The sequence below is a fragment of the Corvus hawaiiensis genome, chromosome 20 (assembly GCF_020740725.1).
Source record: "Corvus hawaiiensis isolate bCorHaw1 chromosome 20, bCorHaw1.pri.cur, whole genome shotgun sequence".
NCBI lineage: Eukaryota > Metazoa > Chordata > Aves > Passeriformes > Corvidae > Corvus > Corvus hawaiiensis.
The window spans coordinates 7,461,862-7,486,215 of record NC_063232.1 but is presented as its reverse complement, the minus strand read 5'-3'; the positions used below and the strand labels follow the sequence as shown (position 1 = coordinate 7,486,215).

The window sequence follows — 24,354 nt, the reverse complement described above, 5'->3', positions numbered from 1 at the left end:
ACCCAGGAAAACATTGACTTCATTTGCAGCACAAAACAGATTGCAGATGGTATTGGGGAAGGGAATCCAGCTATTCACTGTGCTTTCCCCTCACCAGAAAAATTCATTTCCTCTGTACTGTTGAGCAATGAAATGCACCTGATTGGATCTGCTGAGACAGCTGCACATAGAAGATCTGGAATGAAAAATTAAAGAGCCCATGGGGTGATGCTAAAGGTAATCCTATTAAAACAGTGGGCTGAGGGCGAAATGCACATATAACTCCTATTTTAATAAAGAATTAAAACAAATCCCTTAAAGGAAAAAATTTATTTGGACATTTATTTGAAATCCTAATGTCATTGTTGCTGAGTTAGATGCTGGATGTCAGTGCACAAACAAGGATGTTTCTCATTCCCCACTGCTCCCCCTGTTTGTTCCTATTACTGCTCACTTTGTCCTGCACTTCCAGCTGCTCCCTGCCTCCCATCTCCCTGCGTGCTGGGCACACCTCTCTGCTCTCTGCCAGCCCTCTCTGCTCTGGCTCACATCCCTGTGAGTGCTCGTTCCTGTCCAGCCTCTGCAGGGACAGGTGACAGCTTCACCTGGGGCTCTCAGCACTCCCTGCTTGCTGTGACACATTTCCCATGGCCAGGACTCCAAGGGAGAAGGGAGAGCAGCAGTAAAGGCCCATCTTTAAAGCAGGCTGAGGGCCCTGGCTGCTCCTGTCCTCAGTTGACACCAGAAGAGTGAGGCGGCTCTGACTGGAAAGAAGCCTGAAGATACAGAATAACATTATCCCTTGTTATCCCTGGTCTCAGCCTTTGGCTAGTGGAGAACAAGATGCAGCAAAGCCTGCCTGGGAAGCAAATGCAAACAGCTCAGAATGTCCCTCTGGAAACCTCCATTGCCTTCAGCATGTCCATGTCTGACATACACAGGTCCTTGCTGAAACTCAGGTGTCACAGCCCCTCTGACAAATGCTGCCTCAGAACAAATGAATTGAAACACTGGCTTTCCAGGGCCATTAGAAATAAAGTCCAGAGGTGAGGAGGAAGAGGAGGAGGAGGAGAAGGAGGAGCAGGAGGATGCATTTGGATCTTTTTCTTGCCCCTCCCCAGCATCACTGGAGGACAGATGTTTGTCACATCAGGAAATAAAATGGCTATCTTATAGTAGGAAGCTCAGCTTGGGTTTAAGGCAGGTTTGCCTAAAGAAGCAACATGTACTTACTCATAGTTAAAGAAGTCTGCCCTGGAATTGTTGGGATAACAGAAAAGCCAATCACTTGTCAAAGTAGACCCATCCCATTGCCACACCTCTAAGCTGTCTACGAGATCTCTCTTCACCTAAACAGGCTATTCTTTTTTGGTTAAACATTTGCATTTTATGGAACATCAGCAAATGGGAATCTTTCCCCTTTCCTCCCATACCTTGCCATTAAAAAGAGACAGAAGTGTCTCAATTAAGTTGGCAAGTCCAGGCAAACCCAGTATGACAATTTTCTTCTCCCCCAGACACAGATCACTGACTTCTTAAGAGCCACCGGTGTCAACACTTCAATAACAGAATCACAAAACAGGTTGGGTTGGAAGGGACACCTTCCACTGGACCAGGCTGCTCCCAGCCCTGTCCAACCTGGCCTTGAACACTTCCAGGGATGAGGCAGCCACACCTTCCATGGGCAACAAGTCCTGTTGTTCTGTCATCCTCATCCTTCCAAGAGCACTTTGAGCCTCTGGTAAAGTGCAGCAGAGAACATTCACTGGTGATTGCTCCAAGTCAGGAGACACAGAGCTGGGAGCCACCGTGTTTAACCACACACACTGACCTTCGAGGGGAAGGCTGCTGCTATGACAGTAACTGCACCTGCTCCATGGCTAATGTGCTCCCACTTGCACATGGAGATGGTGATGGATCCCATTGATTCACACGCCCTCAGAGAAGGACCAGACCCCACAGTGTGGGCAGGTTTATAGGGTACAGATGCCCATACCCAGTGCCCAAGGAAAACAATTCTAAAATTAGAACTGCAATTTTCTTTAGGAGCTCTTCCCCCTCCCTGTGCATGTCAGGAAGGCAGCTCTGTTGTCCATGACTTCCAGGCAAACAAAGGGCCAAAGAAAAATAATTCCCTTGCTCAGGAGCTTACCATACAATTCCCATTCAATTATTATTCCCAAATTAATTGGAAGGACAACTCAGAGAGATTACTGGCTTGCAGGGGCTTTTGTGGTAAAAATCAGATCATAAACATGATTTTCTTGGATAAAAGATTGCCTAAACACTATCCAGCTGCCACTGAGCATCCCCTTGGTGAACATCTTGTCATTCCTAATACAAAACCCAGATAATATGTTTACTACAAAAAGAACTGGATTGGTAACCAGCCCTTTTCACCTCTCCTCCTCCCCACTGCACTCACACCCACATACTTCTCTGCAAGGCTTCTAAAAATCATTGATGGGGACTCTGCTCCTTTCTACTGTGATCTGCATTTTATCCCACTACTGGATGAATCCGTATTTATCCAAATGGGCTAAAGAAACACTTTTTCACCTGGTTTTACTGCAGAAATATTCTCAGCAAGAAGTCAGGATTCTTTTGCAGTTCATGTCCTTCCTTAGAGCTCTGCCTGCTCCCACCTCTGCCATACCAGTTCCAGTGACATCTTCTCTGCCCTGGGTTGTCAATATACACAAAAATGAAGTTCATGCACTGAAAAGGTAACCTGCCAAGACAAAAGGCTGTGCAGAAGTTAACAGCTGCACTATTTGCCAGACTGGAGATTAAGCAACAGTCTCAGACCTGCATTTCTTAAAGTGATGTTTTCACTAAGCAGGATAGATATTCCTGAATAAAATGCCTACAACCAAGATTTCAAACATAGGTGCCTAAGATTAGGCTCCAAAACCTATCTTTAAGCTCCTAAATCTTTAAGCAAATGGCCTTATCTTCTTGAGTATTGATCACAGAGTGACTCAGCACACCTTCGCTAGGAACTGAGGGATGAGAGGCTCTTGGGAAAACAGGAATGAAAAAAGGAAGAAGTCAGGCCCCTTCCTAAGGTACATGCTGGTAGAATAAAACAGGTAGCTTGAAGTCAGCACTTTCAAAAATTATTCCCTCCATCTTTTACATCAGTTTCAAGCCTACTGCCCAACACATTTGACACTGAAAAGCAAATTATACCTGCATACATGAATGCATGAATTTATCTCTGAATTCAATTTAAAAGACCTTTTCACAATACTATGAAAAGACCCACCAGAGTGTATGAGCAGATGCAGTCAGACTGTGGTGCCACAGTGTGTGCTGAGTCCCGGGCAGGTCGGGTTTGGTCATTGCACAGACTCCTGGTTTTAGGGAGACAGGGTGTGTTTCCCAAGTCTGCTCCAGCTCTCTTGGCAGGGTCAGGCCTGCTGGGATACAGACACATTCCAAATCTGGGCACTTAAGAGGGCATTTACGAAGCACCTTCATACAATGGGATTTGACAGCATGTACATTAATCTCTCCAATTAGAGCTATTTGACTCTTGCAGGGTATGTAGGCAATTTACATACTAATAACAAAACTGCTAGGAAATATTAAATGACACAGAGTGAGACCCACACAATTTGATCAGCTACACAGCAGCAGGATCAAGAGCCTCCTCATATCAACCCTTGTTTCTCTTATAAGCCAAAAGCTCTCTAAGAACCTTTCCAAGGCTTTATTGGATTACAATGAGGGTAATTATAGCACTGAGATGAATCCAGTGGCTCTCTTGTAATGAAATACAGCCAGTTGTAGCTAGATGAGTGCCAGCCTGACTTGGCAGGGCCTCACAGACACTGTTTCTTTCATGCATTTTTTGCCTATTCCGAGGGATGAGGTGACTGCTCCCCAGTCCCAGGCACCCTCACAGGCAGGATGGGAGAACCAAGTGCTCAAAGGAGGCCTGAAGAGTGAACAGTGTTTGCAAACCAGCAGAAGGATCTCTCAAGAAAACTTTTGCCATAAAAGTTTGGGGATAATGGAGGACTTTTAGCTTTCTTAGTTATTTCAGAATTTATTTCAACAGACACTGCACAGGCATTGCATTGTGGGGAAGGGAAAGAAAAAGCAGAGGTGATAGATCTACTGCTAAGAAAAAATAAAATCAGCTAAATTTGGCTGTTTGGGCCTTTCTGCACTCATATGATGCTATTCTTAGGTGGAGAATGTCTACCTCCTTTAGCTTACTTTCCATACTGGAATTCTACATTCTAGATTCTAAGCCAAGAGGACATATGTACCTAATGGTAAAGGCACCAGCTGAGCTCCAGCCACTGGGCAGTGCAGGGCTACAAGGGGAAACAAGTGCAGGGGAGAGGAACAAGACAGAATTCAGCCATCTATTCTGAAACAGAATATGGGGGCAAACACCAATTTTCATTGCTGGAGTACTGACACAGGACACCTGTGCAGGTGCTGATTTTTTCAGTGGAAGTTAGGAATGAGTTAGCAAAAACCCAGCCATCAGGGCTGGTGCAACTCTGAGCTGTCACAACTGACCCAGGCTCAGCACAGGCCCCTCAGAACCACCCCCTGAGCCTTTTTTCCCCACTTTTGACACCCATGGCTACATCAGCAGCGTTATAATGTTCACAGCTGTTCTGCAAAACAGTTTGCAAAAGACAATTCAGCTGCAGAAGTAATGAGGGCAAAGAGGAATAAAACACAAGATGTTCTTAGGAGAGAGCAGCCCAGACAGCATCTCCAAATCTGTCGCCTGGAAGGCCAAGCTCTGCCATCTGCACCTTCAGCCACAGCACAGGGAGTTGCTGAGGTGCTGTGACATCCTTTTCCAGAGCAGAGCACAGGTCTACTTGTTTGGGAAGGAGAGAAACAGTTACATGAAACATCTTTGGCAATTAAAATTCTGCTGACAGGAATGTCACGCCACATCACTGGTGGAAGAAGTGAACCCTCTGGAGAAGTGGTTACACACCCTGGTATTGTGACTTAGACATGTCCTGCCCACTTGGTGCCTTTACAGGCATTTGGCAGAACCTAGAAATAATCACAGCTCTGAAGGCAATTTTTATGCAAAGCAGAGCTCTAAAACTTGTTAAAAAAATATCCACAAACAGCAGTAAAGGTCACCTGTCCCTGCTTTGGGAATGAGGGAAGGGGAGGAAAAGATCAAAAGGATTACCTGAATGGACTTATAAAATCCCACCTTTTGGAGCTGTTTCAATGCGTATCTTACTCACTATTTTGATTGGAAAGAGCAAAGAACAAATGTTGAGGGTAGGAGGAGAATATACAAACAATTACAGAAAATGCACATTTTGACAACTTGTTTGATTATCATTCAGTTGCTGCAAGGGACACAGATTCCCTGCAGCAGGAATGCTGCAAAACAAACAATCCCAATAACCAGCAGCTTCCAGCAGCAGCTCTTTCCAATGTAGACAGAGCATCTGATTTAATAACTTTTTAAAGCCCTCCATTTTTCTCTTACTCATACTTAGTTGGAACCATAGAAAACAACTGGTATTTCAGTTGAGGCCTGAAAACCTTAGCTCCTTCACTGGCTGTGTGCCAGGACTCTGTGACTTTCCCTAATGCAGGTTGTTGGTGGCATGAAGACTGTAATGTCTGAAATAGCTACCGTGCAGCACAGCCCCCTCCAGCACTAAGTTAACCCCTCCATGCAGAATTTGGTGACACCCACTAAGAAGCAAAATCAAGACATGCAGAAAATGTTAAGAAATTCTACTCCTCTTACAAATCCTAGCGAGGAAGTTCCATCTTTAAGAGACAGCACCAAGCAGGTGATGGAAACAGCTTCCCTGCCATGGAGGCAGAGACTCCCCAGGCTGTTCCACGCAGGTGCTGCCTCTGTCAGCAGCTCAGTGAGACAGGACAGGGCAGCTCCAGGGAGGCCCAGGCACAGCTCAGATTATCCAGTTGCTTGGTGGGAGTGTTAGTCCTGCTAAATGCAGGAAAAAAGAACAAAAATACACATCCTTTGCAACGAAAAGAGAGAGGTATTTGAAAAAGATGGAATGACTAGTCAGTGTGATCCTGCTCATTTCTAGGCCTGACTTTCACAGAGGAGATTGGAGTAGGAGTAGGAAGGAGTTTGTCACGGACTGCTTGTACCATTTACAGAACAGCATTTGGCATCTCTTGCTCATATGCCAAATACATGCCTGCACAGTGAGCCAGATGCACCTTCTAGTGAATTTTTTAAAAAGGAATTTAATGCTGACATAACAAAAGTGATAAATTGCTCAACTGTTTGCAGGCCAAGTCCTGAATGTACCGATAGAGAAGCACATGGAGCTGCTGAAATCCTGCCATGGCTGAAGCACTTAGGACTTCTGCAAGCTTATGCATTCATATCCAATAGCAAAAATCTCTTTTTGGACATGGGCTCTCTGGCACCACAGGAGTTTCCCAAAGATCAGTGTTACAATGGCCATGGCTAGTTTTTGCAACCAGAAAAAGTTGCTCAGTCTTTCAGAATACAAACCTTTATTTTAAGGACAATTATTACACTGAGTATCACAAAGTTTCTCTATTATTTCCCACAATGGTCACATTTCACTACCTGGGTTTAAGTCAGACTTCAGAACAGATTTTTTAAAAATGAGGTAGACAGAGGGAAGAACAAAAGCCCGCAGTAGCTGAATTATGCTATTTACAGTGACATTAGACATTCACAGTCATTACAGGAATATTGTGCTTTATGATCCTTATTATTTACTGGGAGAATCAGGCAAGATTCACAACACTTTACAATTCACTTGCCAATATCTTCCTCAGGCTTTGGCTTTAAGGTGCTACTGGGAACTACACCATGACAAACAATGGAAGTTGGCCACACTGGTCATGTCCTGTTTGGTACCTGGCATGATACTGTGACAACAGATATCACATCCCAAATGCCCTTCACTTTGGAGATAAGAGGTCAAATGGACAGTTATATTTAAGTGGTTTTACTTAAATATAACAGTTATATTTTAGTGGTGCTACTGCTCACTCGTGAGAGGAGATACCCAAGGCCTGAGGATACACTGAAGAGCCTCAAAGTATTAGGGAGAGGCCATTAACATGTTACATATAAAATTACCACAACTCTCCAGTCTTGAATCTGACATGACTTTGATAGTTTTTGCTTCTCTTGGTCATTTCAGACAATTTAAAACACTCTTTGTACTATCTACATTTTCCAAATTCTACAGGCAAATCTCATCCTGCTAAGAACTTAGAGACCTCCCTAATCTCCAAGAGATGTTGTGCCTCAGAAGCTCCTGCCTTGTTGAGGTCAGCAGTTGTGCTGGTGACAGCTCTGTAGAACACCCTCTGGAGCTCTCCAGCCCCACAGAGGACAAGGGCCTGGTTATGGATGGGGGAGGAGGGTTGCCATATGCCAGTGCATGAGCAATTTTTGACTTGCAGTCAAAAGCATCCAAAAAACTCAGTATGCAGGATTTTCTGCCATATGGAGGAATTGTGATTTGGCCTTCTCCCCAGCTGTATCTGATTAAGCAAAAAGGAAAGAAAAAAGGGAGGACATTCTTTTCTTCAGGGCAAACCTCACCCCAGAGTTCATCTTCCTTTGAGGGACAGTTCATTGCTGGTACCTGGAAAAACAAGTCAGAGCAGAAGGAGGCTGTAAGAACCCAGGTGCTTGAGGACAGAGCTCTGTCCAATTCAAAAGTTTTTTTCCCAAGTCTTTTACACTTTGAACACAATTTCTTTCAGGGAAGAGGGAAGTGCTACAGAGAGACAGGACTGGTTCTACAGGGCTGAGAAAGATCAGAGTAAAGAACCTCATGTTCCATGAAGTCTGCAAGGGTGCATTACAGTAAATGATGTTATTTCCATGTACTGCAGCATTCTGCACTAACAGCAATTTTGCTTGTGAGCCCTGTCATTTGTTTTACTCAATGTGGAAGGTTTCTGTAATCTGAGACTTTGCTGGGATTTGCCCTTATCTTTTTTATAGAGATTGACATGGCATTACCATAAGGCAGACGTTAACATGGTTTAAGGTTACAGAGACAATTCTGTGGCTGGTGTCCAAACAGGTCACCACATCCAGGTTTAACAGTTGTAAAGACACACAGACACCTCAGAGCCTTTGTGCTTCTTTCCGATCTTCCTCGATGTAGAAAGACGTCAGGAGGAAAAAGCCTCCTCCAAAGACCCCAACAAAAGCACAGATGATAAAGCTGTACTGCATGCTCCGGAAACTCCACTGCAACGACGGGATGTTCTTGGCCTGGATAACGTTGGAGATCTGGGGAGTGAACAAGGCTGCCATTAATCTGGGATAACACCTCCATCCTCTCCTGCTTTAAACAGCCTGTTTACAGTGTGAGCCTTGAAAAGAATAAGAGTCAGACAGGGATGAGAGCCTGCTCCCAAAGTTTGTCAAACCCAGTACCCAGCACACCTGTACTCCACTGCTCTCCAGCTGCCAACTGGCCAAGGAATCTCATGTCGTTTTACACCTTCAGTGCCTCCAGTCACAAGGGCAGGAAATACATTTCACCATTTCCTAGCCCATCTCCAGACTGCCAGCACAGGATGGGCATTTGGCAGTGACCTTTAGCATTTCTTGATCCTATTCAGTAAATTTCTGCCTCCCTTATTGGCATCCAGTGGATAGAAACAGGGGGTCAAGCAGCAATACAGGCACAAGCAGCAAGACTCATAAGACAGGGAAGAGATGGAAATTAACCTGAGACAAGAGTGGGGTCTGCTTTAGAGCCAAAAGGCTTTTGAGGAGTTATGGAGTGACACTGTAAGTGGGAGGAAGAAAATAACAGGCAGGTGCTTTTTGCACTGGAGGGAGAATGAGGTTGTAAAGGATATAAATGATACACATGAATTTAATTTTGAAGACAGAAGGAAAATCTGATTTCCAGAAACTCAGTAAGATTCAACACTTAACCCAGGAACCTGAAATCTTTTCTTAGCATAAACAAAAAGATAAATGTTGAAAGCTGTCATTTTTATTCCCACATTTGTTCTTGATGGTTAGAATACACTGTGTGACTTGAAATGCATAAATACAAGACTCTTCAACCTTTGCTGGGTTTCTATGATTATTTATGACAGTTTAGAAAGATAAGAGCAAGATCAACTCTAAATGGGCACCTAGGGACTACAGCAAGCATAACGGCTGCAATACAAACCCAATGCATTTAATTTTAAAATGCTTAGTGAAAAAATCTCTGGAGTGCAGAGGGAAGAAAAACAGGCTCTGAGAAAGAAAACTCCCTGATTCCTCAGCCAGATTTTAAGCTAAAATGTTGGCTGAAGCAGGTTAGGAAACACTATCAGGATATGAAAGCAGATTTGGTGTTTAACCAACAGCAGTCATGGGAAGTGCTGGTGTATGGCTTCACAGAACATTCCAGAGGACAATGTGGGTGCCCAGTACACAGGAACACAGTTGGACACACGGCAGTTTTATTCCTGGGTTTATTGCCTCTGTTCTCTTTGAAGTTACAAGGTTACCTGATGTTAATCTCATCTGGATAAGCTTTTTTTTGTCTTCACTCTTTTTGATGAGCTGCTTTCCAAGGTGACTTCTGCAGGTCCTGCACACAGTGACAGGCAGGATGCAGCACAAAGCCTCAGTTCTGCCCGTGCCCCAAAGAGGGCAAAGGACAGCGGGCAAGAGGCACAGTTTTATCTTTCAGGTAGAAAGCTTAAATGAAGAGATTGGTAAGAGAGAGAATGAACAAGACATATTTCAGCTTTTGGGGTACCTCCCATTTTTGCATCCCATTTCAGCCATTTTCCACAGTGATGTTGGTTGTGTTCCCACACACATACAGTCAGATAAGTGTGAGAGCAGGAGTTTCCTAACACCAACAAGTAAAAAGGAAGTCAGCAGGGGGAATCCCTCAGGGAGAGAGGTTGTCTTCTCTGCCAGACAGATTACACAGCTGAGACTCTGGGTTTCATCTGGCTGAGGGCAAGGGGAACCTCCTGTGTGGCTGGGCCAGCAGCAGCTGTGCAGGCACAGCTCACTTGGGCATTGCTGGCCCTGTCTAACCCTGACACTGTTAACATGAGGTGAACTTCTTTAAATAAACTTTCATGCAAACACAACTTCAAAGCAACAACAAGGACTCAATCTCCCATGTCAAGTAAAGCAGAAAAGTCAAATGGGTGCTTTGTTAGCTACTGTGTCTTAAAATGAATGAAGGAAGGAAATGAGACTGACAGATAATAGTCCACTGAAACTAAAATAATGAACTGCACGGAGAAAGCAGTACGAGGCTGATTTGCCCAGAAGCACCTAAGATCAAGTAAATGTAGGAAGGGCAGAGAAATCAGGTCCCAAGGAATATGGGAATTCAAGGTTAAGGTGATTTGAGACCAGAGTTTTAAAGGTCAAGTAAAGACAACCATTGCACCACTTTTGTTCTGATTTTTAAGAGACCACTGACTAATTGCAAGATTTCAAACTTTGAGATTTGAACTAAGTCTTGGGTTTTAACACATTTAATTAATTTCCATGAAACTCCTCACAAACCTAGCAGAAAGTGCTTAAATCCCATGACACTGTCTTTGCAAAAATGTGTGCCTTCAAAAATGTATGAATCTGCAAATTTAAAATAAAAGTAAATTTCTACACACTGCAAAGAAGTACTCACACCTAAAAGCAGTGTCACAGGACCAGGTGCTTCATGCAAGTAAAAACATTTAGAAAAATGTCTCTGTGTCCTAGACTCAGGGCCAGCAATTTGAGTAATTTCTGGTTTTGGACCAGGTAGTGCCTATGATTCTGTGAGTTTCTGTCTTTCAGTTTCTATAAGTTTTACCCTAAGGAAAGCTCAATAAGGAGAGAATTCACTTACAGCTCCAATGAGGTATGGGCTGCCTGCGTCTCCCAGCAAATGGCTCACCAAAATCTGCAGAGCGATGGCTGTGGACTGTCGCCTCGGTGTCACCACATACTGAAACAAAGCACAGCCCACAGGAGAGGAAACATCAACACAGAGAACTTCATGAGTGACCAGCTGCTTCTAGAATATCCCAGAGACACTGATATAGCAACTTTTATGTATTTCATATTCAAACACTGTTTACAATTTCGGAGACAGGGAAGTTATTCTGAGCAAAAGAGTACATTGCATGTTTTGTTGAGGAAAAAAACATTCAAGAAAGGAAGACACAGGAGAAAATAACAATAAAATAGCTAATCTGTGACTCCTCTGCTTCCATACAGACTCAGAGCAGCTTGTACAGATCCATTTGGCCGTGCAACCAACAGAAGCCTCCAGCCAGTATCCCTTGCAGTCACAATGATTTGCTTATAAGGATTCAGCACTGATGGTCCCTCAGAAAAATATCTTCTGACCTGTGTCAGCAGGCCTGCTCTAGACTGCTGGGGGGAAGTGGGGTACCTGGAACCTGGAGGAGATGTAAAGCATGTCAGCTGAGGCCTTGCAGACCCCTTGAAGACTGAGGGTGAGGACCCAACCTGCCAGACCAAAAGGTGGCTGGTGATGCTTTGATGGCACTGCCTGTAACTGGGAACCACCTGAGACACAAGATACTGTAGTAACAACACCTCACACTGATTTTGTTTTTCAGTGCACACAGTTTAAATAACGAGTTGGAGAAGAAGATGTGGTGTACATCCAGAACACAGCAAAGCATTGCATAGATTAGAACTGTTTTGTCAAACGAAATATACGAATTTGGGGGTAATCAGAGCTCTTTGCCTGTGCTACTGAAGATCAACTGTGCCTGATGAAGTCTTTCAATAATACATTTATGCAAAAAGCATTCACACTCAGAATGCTTCAGAAGCAATTTCAAACCTTCATAGCTTCATTTTCCAACCACTTGTTCGTATCAGAAACAAAATGCTTAATATTTTCTCAGTCCTCTATTCCACAGTTTGGGGGGCTTTCTTGAAACTCATCTAAATGTCACTAAGTATGTCTCACACATTAGTTAACAGAGCGATTGGTGGTTTTTACCAAGGGACAAACTCAACGTGTATGACCTATACTGTGGCTCCATCACTGCCCTCAAGGAAACATTAACATGCATGGTAAGATGGATTTAAAACTAGAAAAGACCCTGCTCTCACATTTAATTTAGAGTTTTGGTACTGCTTACCATATACTGCAACCATTTTCAGTAAAGAACCAGACAACACTGGCAGTGCCCCTCTTAGGCACTCCACTCAACCTTGGATACACAAATCACTTTTAAACCAGCATGTCTGCACCCAGTAAGAGAGCTCTGAGCAGCTGGATTAGAGCAGACAACCTCCTTCCTTCCTCTGCACACGTGCAGCTAACGCATACCCTGCTCCATTCCTAGTTCCTCCAAAGCAGGTATTTCTGAGCATGGATATAAGATTTATTTTTCATTAGGAATATTTAGGTAGAATGCTTCAACACTAGTAAATATTAAACCAGGGATGCTTTGGAGATCTCTCCAAAGTTACAGAAAACCACTGTGATGTCATGTTGCCACGACACTGCATCCAGCCCCATGACAGTGTAAGAGCAGAGTTATGTGAGATTGGCTGCTCTGAAATCCTTGTCACCCATGGGATGAAGGAACAATCCAACAGCTCCTTCTCACTGAGGCCACAGCACACTATGGCCTAGTGTGTGCAGTCTACCCATGGTTTTTTTTCCCTCTCAGAACCTGCCTGGATGATGAGCATGCACAGTTTGTGAACAGGCTTTCTTGCACAGAGACTAAAAAACTACAGTATAAAACTCTAAGCTTGGGAAGCAGACCTGGCTATGACAGACTGTACTAGACTGGAGACTGTCAGCTCTTGGCTCTCTGAGGATTTCATGTCATCTGTCCCAGACTCAAAATTTCTTTTATGGATAATGACAGGCTGTGTTTGAGAAATGCAAATCAAATATTGTTATGCACTTAGTATATTGTGGGCATTGAAAGCATGAGAAAAGCTAAATGTAATTTGGTTCTCCCAGTGCCCTGCACCTTACTACCTTTATTTAATATCCCATATCTCTAACTACAAGAGACAGATGGAACAAAGCTGTAACAAGAAAAACACAAGAGAAGAATAGGATGTTTCCTATAGTTTCAGGGCTCATACAAACTCTGGCTGTGCTATTACTCAGGTTCTGCACAACAGAAACTGTACTCTGTAGCAGGGGGGGGTCCCGGGAGCAGGGGAATCCAGCCAGAGTCACGACAGGAACACCAATACGATTTGAGCATCGTGCTCCAGTTTTATTGTTCGGTTACCCCAAGTTATACTTTTTCCAAAGTTCACACCCCTTTCCCATGAGAAAGCCTCTAAGCGGCGGGGGAGCTGACCAGTATATACCTTTTCCCAAGGCTGTTCAAGGCTGCTGGCTAGCAGGTGCCTTGCAAGCCTGTTTTCAGCCTGAGGCCCCGTCAGGGGTACTTCTGCAACAGCCCTGGGATGCCCAAGCTCTCCTGGGGTATCCTATATTCCACAAGGAATCCCTCTACAGTACTCAAGAGCTCAAGGCACTGTGGGATTCACTAGGAAAAGAAGAAACAAAAGACACTCTTGCACAGAGACTCTGAAGTAGCCATGGGGTCCTGCCTGGCCACAGTGACTGCCCAGGACCCCCCACCACGGCAGGAGTGCAGGTAACGTCCTGGAAACTGCCCCTCTGAGGAGATCCAGCCCAGATGCCTGGACAGAGAAGTAGGTGCCCCAAACAGGTACAGTTTGCAGACCCCTCGAGCTGCCTCTGCAGGTTTCAGAGATCCCTCTGAAGACTCTGCCACAGAGCTGTCAGCTAAATAAGCAGATGGAACACACACGCTGGTGAACACTTCGGTACCTCTGAGGGCACTTCCAAAGACAGGGACACGTTGGTAGCCTTCCCAAACCCCATACAGGCTTCAAGTTCCAGCATCTCCTACACTATTAGCTGCCAAAAACCTAAAAGACAGAGTTCCATAACCTCACAGATGGCAAACATATTTCATAAGGAACACTCCAAGTACAGCCTCCCAGTAAACCAGCAAGGCAGCTACAACACATCTCCACTTGCACATTAGGACTGTAGTTGTACAGCAGATACCTTCGTGTTTACACTGAATAGGAGGCACAAAGGTGGCTACATGCAATGCCTCTTGATGCACCAGCCACAAAGGGAGGAAGTCCTTATCATTCAGTCAGCATCTTCCTTTGTCTTCAGCTCCGCAGGTCGCAGGAGAAATTAATTCCTAGTTACATTGTCTGGCTAGTAGTGCCATGTGGGAAGAAAGAAAAGTAATTTTCATGGCAAAATAAGAACATGCATTAGCAAATCCAGCTACATTATCAGAAATTCTACCAGTTCACATGGGAAACAAGGCAAAAAGAGAAATTACTGCTGTTATCTATGGCACCCTTCAGTCAGTACAACAGCAGTGATACACTGAACTCATGGGATTTCAACAGGATGAAACACAACTCCCAAGTAAGATTACTACTGAATGAGCAGACATCTACAAATTCAGCTCAATTCCATCATTTTTCTGATAAAATAATTAGTAGCATCTAGAATTCAAGAGATCCAACCCAAAGCACATTTGTGGTAATAAACTGGATGTCTGCCCCCAGGGGCACACATCAGGGGAACACAGCACCACAGAGCTCTGCTATGCCAAGCTTTTCACCTCTCCACTTGTTGCCAATTGATACAATATTGCTGGTAACTAATCCCATTAAAATAAATGGAAATTAGGGGTGTTGGTCACCTGGGAGACAAGAACTTCCTCCTCTTCTGAATTTACATGGATGCAGGATATGGCAATGATGCTCCCCACAGACTTCTGCAGGCTGCAATGTGATGCAGCATTCCCTAAGAACAGCATTCCCTGAGACTGCAGTGATGGAACTGAACAAAAGCCCTGCCCCCGCAGGCTTTGCAGTTTGGGTTCAGGGAGGAATTGAAGGAAAGAGCTAACAGCAACCATCTGCCTCACTCTCCTCACCATGTATCACCACTACTTAACTCAGTGATGTCACCTCCCTCTTTAACTGTGACAGAAGACAGAATTAAAATGCAGATGTAGGAGTTCAAAGAAAAGTAAATTGAGAAACTTAAAAAAGTTGGTGCCTCAACTGATATAAAAACAATGGCAATGATATTAACACTTGGTTCTGGTGCAAAAACCCCCAATTATTTCAAAATAAACTGAAACAGAATCTAAGTAAAAATGTCAGTCTGGACCAGTGACAGTTTTTCTGCACCTGTTCACTGCTGTAAGGCTTCAGCTCTTTTCTCGTAGGATAATCATTTCTGACCATTCTGCGAGAGTTGAATAAGAATCAAAACCCTCTTGGCTGCTGGCTGAGATTTTAAGCAAGCAGCCAATTCACTAATGCTGACTGCATTATTTACTACTTTATTAAAATTCCAGAGTGCAGAAAACTGACATGTAGAGAGCAGCACCATGAAAGAGAACATAATGTACAGTCAGTGTCAGCAGGACTTTGCTGAAGACCCATGAAATGTAAGTAGTTCCATTCCTTCATCTCAATCAGAATGTAAAGAAAGGTTCTTCAACATGAAATAAAAAGATAAACAGACATGTCAAGGCAAGGTCAGGCAGTGGAAGGAGAGTTCTGTAGTGCTTCACAGCTGGTCCCTTTGGTCACTAGACAGTGCTCAGCATTTGGTAATATACTTTCTCATCCTTTTACACAGACTCTGTAATAGGGATACTCCTATCTCTGCTCAGATTGTCCCCTACTTGGGTTTAGTTAGCCAGTAGAGATACCAAGCAAGTTGTATATCTGAGCAACTCAGACCACAGTGACAGTGACCTCAGGGGTAAACTTCTAGTTCCTGTGATAGCAAAGGACAGTGACCTGTGTTCCACTGGAGCCAAAGCCTGCAAGGTTTTTTTACTGTCCCTCTTGTGAACTGGTATTGTGCATCACTGCATGTTGTGCTACACATGAATGCACTCACTGTGGTTCTTAAATGAAAGATTTATTATGACTATGGAGTTTGCAGCAGCAATCTGCAAATAGATTTCAGCTCCCTTAGAATGAAACACTGTTACACAAAATGAGAAATGCTCACCTGACTCTTGCTTCGGAAGAAACAGTCAAACATCTCTGTTCTGCTGTCCCTTAACTTTGTGCCTTCTCTCACTTGTCCTGATGGCTTTACACAATTTTCCCACTTTCAGTGCCAACTGCAGCAGCACTGTGCCTGCACCACACTTGCCTGAACAGTCCCTGTCTCTCAAGGAGCTTCCTGCTTGAAATATTTAGGTTACCATCACATCTACAGTTTTTCAGCACAGGGATCCCAAAGTGGAGAGTTTGGGTCCCTTGTGTGACACAGTACTCTACTCCTCATAGAAAACTGTAGTGTCAATTTAAATATTTTGTCTTATGCCCATGGGTAGCAACAAAAGAATTGTCAATCATATAAATAACTTTGGTATTTAAATCAGCTTTTTGCAGTCTGACTATCAGTTATGAGCATTTCTTCGCTTATTGCACTGATAAACCATATTCACTTGCTCATATTATGAATTAATAATAAAAAAAAGGTAATATAAACTACTTGATAAGACTCTAACAACCTGGGTAGTTTAGCGACCATAGTATCTGTCCCATGGTTTACACAGACATCTATTAGTGACTGTGGAGCTACAACCTAGATGAAAGGTTGCCAAATTTTTATTTAGAGTAAAAACTCAAGTAAAATTAAATCTAAAAACCTTTGAAATGATAAAAAGAAGCTGCTCATCGCAATCTAGACAAACTGTGCTACAAGATGTGTGCTTTTCACATCACTCCTTTCTAAAGAAATTACTGACAACAGAATCCAAATGAAATCATGCACTGCTATTCGTCGGGCTTGTGGTGTCAGTCCTGCAATCCCCAAGAGCCCCTTAAGCATCACTGCTGGCCTGATGCTTTGGCAGTGTAGCACCACTTCTGAATTGGACTTGCAAGCGCTGGAATTCATCTGCACTGTATTCTGGACTAAGGGAACTTGCTAATACATCATGCACTATCAGCTTTGCCTCATTTGCATCATGCTCTCAAACCTCTGGAAAACAAATAGAAAACCTGATTATAGACACAAAATGACCTTGTTTCTGGTGCAGACCATTTTCTGACAACACAGAGCTGTACCGAAGCCCAAAATACTCTGGATACAGGCAGCACTAGAGAGTCCCACGTGCACGAGTTCCATCCAAATCAGGACATCTTCCTGGGATTATAATAACTTGGACTACTGCACCATCACACCCTTATTGCCACTGGCATCCTGGCCCAGCAGTACATTGTGGCAGTGATTCCAAGCAGAATACCAATAAGGGGATTCTTAGTAGGAGTTCATTCATCTGTCCCCAGAAAGCCACCAAGATGCAGGCTTAGGAACAATATTACACGGACAAAAAAACTTGAAATAAGGAAATAGTTTCACAAACACTCACCAGCAGTATGTCTGTCACAACAGCCCAGTTTACAGACAAAAATAATTCTCCAAGTGCAATAAAAATCTGCAAAACAGAAGAAAGCAGTGACTATACTATTACTATTACTGTTACTGTTACTATTACTGTTACTATACACTGAATTGCCCTTCTAGGCTGTGAAGGTAAGACAAGCTCACTGACTGTGCTTATCTATGTAAGAGTTGTCCTACATACCCATTACTTCTAAATTAAACACCTCTGTCTACGCTTACAAACACTAACTTCATCTTAAAGGTGGGGAAAGGAACCAAAGAAGGTATTTGAATCACAAATCCTCAGCAGAAGAGCCAAAATAGGAAACATACCACCCTCCCAAATTAACTGCTGTGAACTACTGAACCCAAGAAGAGAAAAGCAAGATCCATGGAAGAGAAACATTCAGTGCAAGTTTAGAAAGTGCACAGGGATGCATATGAAGCCAACTGAGCACCTCTGTGCCAGTGCAAGTACTCTTGAGGGCTCCTTCGGAGAGAGAACTTCCAAAATGGAATGGACTCCAAGGAACAGGCAGTCTCAAAACCTTGGTGTCCTGTGGGAAATCCCTAACCCATCACAGATGGAGACCCAGCCATGAGGAAAAGGGGTAGGGCACCGAACAGTTCTTACAGCGGTGGTCTCAGGAAATATTAACCCTTTCAGCCAGTCCTGGATACAGATTGAAGCAGCCTGCCCAGACTAAGTGAGACTTGAGGAAAGCATTAAAGTTACACCACTGAGGTGGAGCAGTGCTAGAAAGCAGGATCTCTTCAGAAACACAGGCCAAAAAGTCACATGGCACCTGGAACATTATTCTTATCTACTAATCACACTGATGGCACATTATTACAACAGGTGCCAGCATCGTGTTTGGTAAGGTCTTGGCCAAGCTGTTGTCCCTGGTTGATGAAAACACAGTCTAGGAAAGGCATAGTGACAAACTGTCAGATGTTTTTGGAGGGATGGCTTACATTCTCCTACGGAGAACTAGACCTAGTATACCTAGGATATCTATAGATATCCTAGAGGTAATAGATAAAGATCATAGACCTAGGATATCCATAGCTCCTCTGTGGTTCTTGTCTGTTCTGTTCATTTGTTTTCTTCTCCAAACCAGTTTGGAGAAAAAGTTCCTTGAAGCACTGAGATACTTAGTATAGACCATTATCCAGACATCTTTTCCTTCACAGTGCTTTAGATTAGATATAAAGAAGAAATTCTTCTCTCTGAGGGTGGTGAGGCCGTGGCACAGGATGCCCAGAGAAGCTGGGACTGCCCCATCCCTGGAAGTGTCCAAGGCCAGGTTGAACAGGGCTTGGAGAAACCTGGTCTAGTGGAAGATGCCCTTGCCCATGGCAGGGGAATGGAACTGGATGAGCTTTTAGGTCCCTTCCAACCCAAACCTCTGATTCTCTGATTCTAACAAAAGGTACATTTTGGTAGTTCCAACCAAATATATTATTGATTCACTCATATCACAGAGACTGGCAAAGTAAACGGTTGCTCTCTACCTTTAATGACAAAAAATCCCCTGAGGAACACACTCAGAGTGGAGCTATGGGGGACTGAGAAGCAGAAAAAGAAAATGGCTAATTCTTCTGGGCACACAGATCCCTACTCTTAGATCTAAAAATAATCTTCAATTTCACATTTTGCTTTGGGTACACGCACTCAGGCAAATCCACTTGTGTTTTCTCTTGGTGTAAAGGTGTTTTTCCACAGGAATACACAGTCCTGAGGAGTCAGAAGGAAAACCTCTTTGAACAAGTGTTATTCTTAGAAGCAAAAAACCTGCAAAAGTGCCCTTTTGCAGAGAACTGTTGATTACTCTAATTAACTTTACTTGGATCCTCTTATTTATGTTAATCATGGTGATTTTGGCTGGGAGTCACAGGAAAAAAGCACAGGAGTCTTCCCCTAGCTGTTACCAGATTATAGTTGAAATGGGGTTTACACTCGATTCCCTCTTACATGGATTTTTTGCCATTCCTAGTAAGTTTCTGTCTTCCCCTTTACTGAGAACAGAATTTAAGTGATTTATACTTCAGTTTGCATGGCCAAAAGCTTGACTTCAAAGATCAGGTAGCGATCTGGGGCTTTGAAGGTAAGAGCTAAATTATTCTTAGCAAGAACTGTGTGTATTGTACAGTCCCAATGACACCAATCTTTAAGTATTCAGAGAGCAAAAATAAATAAGAATATTATATTAGCCACAAAGCATTAACATAAGATTGAGACTTGCTTTAACTACATTTCTGCATAAGGGACAAGTTTCATGCAGCTAAATGCATAGTTACTATTCTCTTCTTCAGTGTGGGCACTCTGCAGGTCCTGAGGCCCAGCTTTTGTGTTCTGTCTACCCTTTATACTGGACCAAGGACTGCCCAGTGTGGCTCTCACAGGACAGACCTCAGCTAAGGGAGAGCTGAGCTTACCTGGATACCTTGTCACAAGCCACTGAAACCTCTTAATGGTCTAGAAGACTGCAGAAAATTCTACAAAAGCCACCCCTCACCTCCTCCTCCCCTTTCCCATTCTCCCTAGGATGCCAGAAGACATTTTGCTAATTGTCACTTACAAAAGTGGAAAGGATGTTCATCTGGGCCACCATCAGAGCTGTGTAGAGGCACAGGGCAGAAATGAACATGCTTGTGGCACAGATCAGAGGATCAGCTTTGTTGTTTATCTTCCTTAATTGTCTTGCGGCTTCTGCCCCGGCAATAACACCCAAGATTCCTGTCCCAATGGTGATGCCTCCAAATATTAGGCTGGTGACAAAGCAAAGGATTCAGCAGAGCATAGTAAGACTGTACCGTGGAAAAATAAATGGTGTTAGCTTGCACCTGCAGTTTCAGAGGAATCTTTAATGGGGAAGTTGAATTTTATTCCACTTGATGTAACCCTCCCACTCCTTCTAAATGGATGTAATCCCAAGCCTCAGCTGAAGCTATGGCTTTGCAACGGTGGCTGTATCCTGTGGAGAAGATATTTTCCCATTTACAGAGCAGGTGTTATGCACCCAGGCTCAAGGAGGGCTCTGCTCAGTATGATCTGGCCTGGACATGCTGTGATTTAGAGGAGACACAGTCATCCTGGTTACCCTGCGAATCAATCTACCCAGTCATCCCTGAAACACAGATGGAGTAACTCTGTATCACAATCTGCTGTCTTGGAAGAGATCCTAGCACGTGGAATGATATACATCTAAATTATAACCCTCTGGTTAGCACAGCTGAGATGAGTCACTTCTCTGACTAGGGGAAACACCTACCACTTCCCAGAAGAGTTCAAAGAGTACTGAATAGGTAACTACTGCCAGGTCCACGTAGCATTTTCTGAACACAGAATTTCCAATACCATTCAGCTTTGTGTGTCTGCAAATGCAAATGTGTCCTTCGGGAACCACAAGTTCATGTTTTAAAAGAATATGTCTGAATAGCTTAGAAGATTCAGCTTGCAAAGGGACTTCCATGTGTGCTTTCATCTCTGTCCCAAATGAGACCCCTCAATGACAAAGCAAGTCTCTTGCACAAGATCAGTGGTGCCACTGATTGTTTAGTGCATCGTCATTCTCTGAAGGCAAACAGGGACAGGACAAATGTATTCTGAGCACAAGTGCTTCTGAATATTTTAGAGTGCTACATGGTGAGTTCTGTACATTTTCCTGAGCTTTCTCTAACTGTAAAGCAAAGTAACCAGCTGGGATATGATCTGTTCCTTTAAACTACAGCAGATCCACTTCTTAATTTTTTTCTGGCTAATTAAGAAGAATTCAATAATTCTAAAAGGAAAAAAAAAGGTATTGCTATGCAAGATAACAAACTTTAAGCAAATTTGTACTCTCCCTGCAAGTTCTTCAGGATTCTGATCCATCACTGTCTATAGCTCGATAGTGACATTATAGATTGTCACTAGGCAGAGTAATATCAAAGATTTGTTCAGGAGAGGCAAGTTCCAAGGTGACATTAGTTGATTGAAGCATTCATGGAATTGTGTTTAGAATATTCATGTATTGTAAACTGTAGTTGAAATAAACCTGCAGCTGGAATAAAAGAGAACAGCCAAAACTAAATCCAAGCACGGTGCAGTCAACAGAGAGTAGGAAAGTACAGAAGCCTAGTCCTGGGGAACGGCTCCTATGGGATCTTTAAGGGTCTGAGAATGCTCACTTATCTCTCTGAACTGTTCGAAAGCGTTTGCACAAAGACCTGAACAAAAACTTCACACTGCCTATTTATCTACCTTGAAAGGATTGAGACTTGAGTCAGTTGTGGTGCCATTTGAGTTTGTGTTTCCAAGGAGTCTAAGTCACACAGTCTTGATCCTTAAACAAACTCTGAAACTGCTCAACAGCCAAAGGGGAAAATATCTTTAAAGTATCCCTGGGCAGGTCTGTTAATGTGCAGTTCCTCCAACACCATCAGGTCTGACACAGTAGTTTATATTCTGTTTCTTTACATCCCCTTGGAATAACAGTCCAAAACCAGCCTTATGCTGCTTCTGGCATGAGCTTATGCCAAGGTTATATTTAAAGCATCCTATAAGAAGCAGTACATGAGGTTAAACTATCAGATGCTCTGTTTCACTCCCCTGAAAACCATGTCTGCTCTCACAATACCACTGTGGAATAATAATTCAGAAGTGGATTAGAAAACAAACTAGAGGCCAACACCTTCAACTTCACAAAGGAAATATTTAAACTGCATCTGTGAATAGATACAGCCAAACATCTTAAACTGTTCAGCTTCCCTTATCTGCCTACCCTGAGCCAGACTCCTGTGTTTCACTCCCCTCCCAGTGCTGTTCATTGATAAATAATGTGCCAATGGTGGCATCCATGGAAGGACAATTCATTTCCCCTTGAAGGATTTTGGGATGACTCTTCAGTCCATGTGGTTATGCTACAACTTAGAAATCACTTTTGAGTTGCCTCAGTTATTCCACTGCAGAAAAACAGAAGAATCCTATTAGCAGAGGACATATTCAAGATGTGATTACTGCTTTTCCCTTTAATTTTCTTTACCTGGAAAGGCCACGCAGAAAGCACTTAGTTCTTTGAAATCCATTACAAAAGCAGAGACTGAAACGGGATCTGGGATACCTCCCAGAGAAAGGGACACTTGTATGGAGACCACTGGTAGAGAGTCAGTCCCAGTGCTCACTGTTACTGAGGGAAGCCATGAAGACTCAAGAGGAACATTGAACACATATTTGTATTCTGGACAACACACTGTGAAGAAAAACTTCCCTTCCTATATGGGGAAAAGGGGTCTACAAAAAGGTGTGTTATGACTACTTCAAAGCATTCTACTAGTGTAAATTCCCCTTCTTATACAATATTTGATACTATTAATGAATCTTCGTTGGTCTGGACATGCTCTGTAAGCAGAGCTCTGCTGGCAGCTACTCACAAGATCCTAGTTTGACATGATGATATAATACTACATCAAAATCATCACATTTTCTTCAAGCTGGGAGCCACAATGAACTCACCAACATGGCAGGGATTACAAAACCAGATTAACAAGAAGATAATAGGTTACTAAAACACTGGATTTAAACATACTTAAATGGGTATTTAAGTAGCTTGGGATGCACAGTCATTTGTCAACTAAAAACTCCTTGCTAAAGCTGCTCCTTTTTCCCCACAGGTGTTCCTATTACTGCTTCCTCCCACTTTACTGCAATAGGGCTGGCAGCATCTTTCCAGTTAACTGAGTGATTATAAACAAACAAACAAAGGGGAGTGTCTCAGATACCTGGAAGCAATTTAGTTTAACATTCACACCCCATTGCCTTCACAAAAAGTGCTCAGTCACATCCTCCCTTCTGCCTTTGGAAACAAGCTGTGATTGAGCACCGTGCAGTGTTTCCAGGTATGCTCCCACAGCTCACCTGTTAGATGAATTGCACGATTCTTGGAGGCATGGTGGGACAATGCCCTGGACAACCTGAGCCCTGTACAGAAACAGTGGCATCCACATCCCCAGGGCTCCAGTGACAAAGGCCATGGCAGTCAGACCGAGAGAGGAACAGACAAAACTACCGCTGAAAGTCAAAAGAAAACAACTGAGAGATATTAGAAAGAATGGTGTGTGAGGAAAAATGGAAAACCCATCTGCAACACCCAGGACTTCAAGCAACAGAAAAACAACTCATTCAGATGTCTTAGAATCAAAATCCACTCCCTTGAATATCTGAACTCTGATCAGGCTTTATCATGAAATTCAACAATAAAGTACTAATTAGAGCAAAGGGTACGACCTACTGATTTCATGTTAAATCCCAGTCTCTTGCAGATTTCATTGCCAACTTCTGCCAAAACAATTGCTGTGAATTTTTGATAGCAGAAATACAACAATAGAGAGTGAGAAAGAATTTAAAGGCTTTGTAGCTAAAGGAAAGGGTACTATCTGCAAGTCTAAATGCCTCGGTTTTTAAGTTGATACTGTAAGCACTATAAATGAGAGTAACATCTGGGTCTTCCAAACGGTGAAGTTGCAGTGGCTGAAGCACTCCTTAACTCCACCTGAGTAAAAATAGATTCTCAATCTCCACAGTAAGTTTCGGACAAAAGGAGAAGCATTTTTGAAAACTGTCCAAACCTTGTCTCCTTCCTGCCCTATTCTAGGAGAAAATTAAATTTTTGCCAGACTCTTTGTCATTAATAGTTCAGGAGAAAACCCCCTTTGAGGTCAATAGGGACATACAAAATCTTAAGACTGCTGCAAATGACCAGGTGACCACCAGACTAGAGGATTTGTTAAGAAATTAACCCAATTCTCCATCTTCTAAAGATAAAGTGCTCTTGGACTTGATTAAAAGTGGGACCACATAGTTTTTTGGCAGTATGTCTTTATGCTTTGGAAATCAATTGCCCAAGGAAAAGAAAATGGGACTTAATTGCTAAAGGAAAAGAAG

The 24,354-nt window shown here is 43.2% G+C and overlaps 1 protein-coding gene across 2 annotated transcripts in view; it reads right to left on the bottom strand.

The window, feature by feature from the left end:
• Window positions 1-6,472: 6,472 nt before the first annotated feature.
• The window catches only part of LOC125336440 (protein spinster homolog 3-like), a 30,772-nt gene continuing 12,890 nt past the window's right edge, over window positions 6,473-24,354 (bottom strand). The window contains exons 8-13 of one of the 2 annotated variants that reach the window (XM_048324949.1): window positions 23,329-23,481; window positions 20,012-20,201; window positions 17,416-17,481; window positions 10,839-10,937; window positions 8,092-8,260; window positions 7,515-7,601 (exon numbers count right to left, since the gene is read on the bottom strand). In XM_048324949.1, the coding sequence (XP_048180906.1) occupies window positions 8,093-8,260; window positions 10,839-10,937; window positions 17,416-17,481; window positions 20,012-20,201; window positions 23,329-23,481 (676 nt within the window). In that variant the 3' untranslated portion in view covers window positions 7,515-7,601; window position 8,092. Of the gene's footprint in view, window positions 7,602-8,091; window positions 8,261-10,838; window positions 10,938-17,415; window positions 17,482-20,011; window positions 20,202-23,328; window positions 23,482-24,354 lie in introns of both variants that reach the window. The other variant, XM_048324948.1, reaches the window with a different exon arrangement.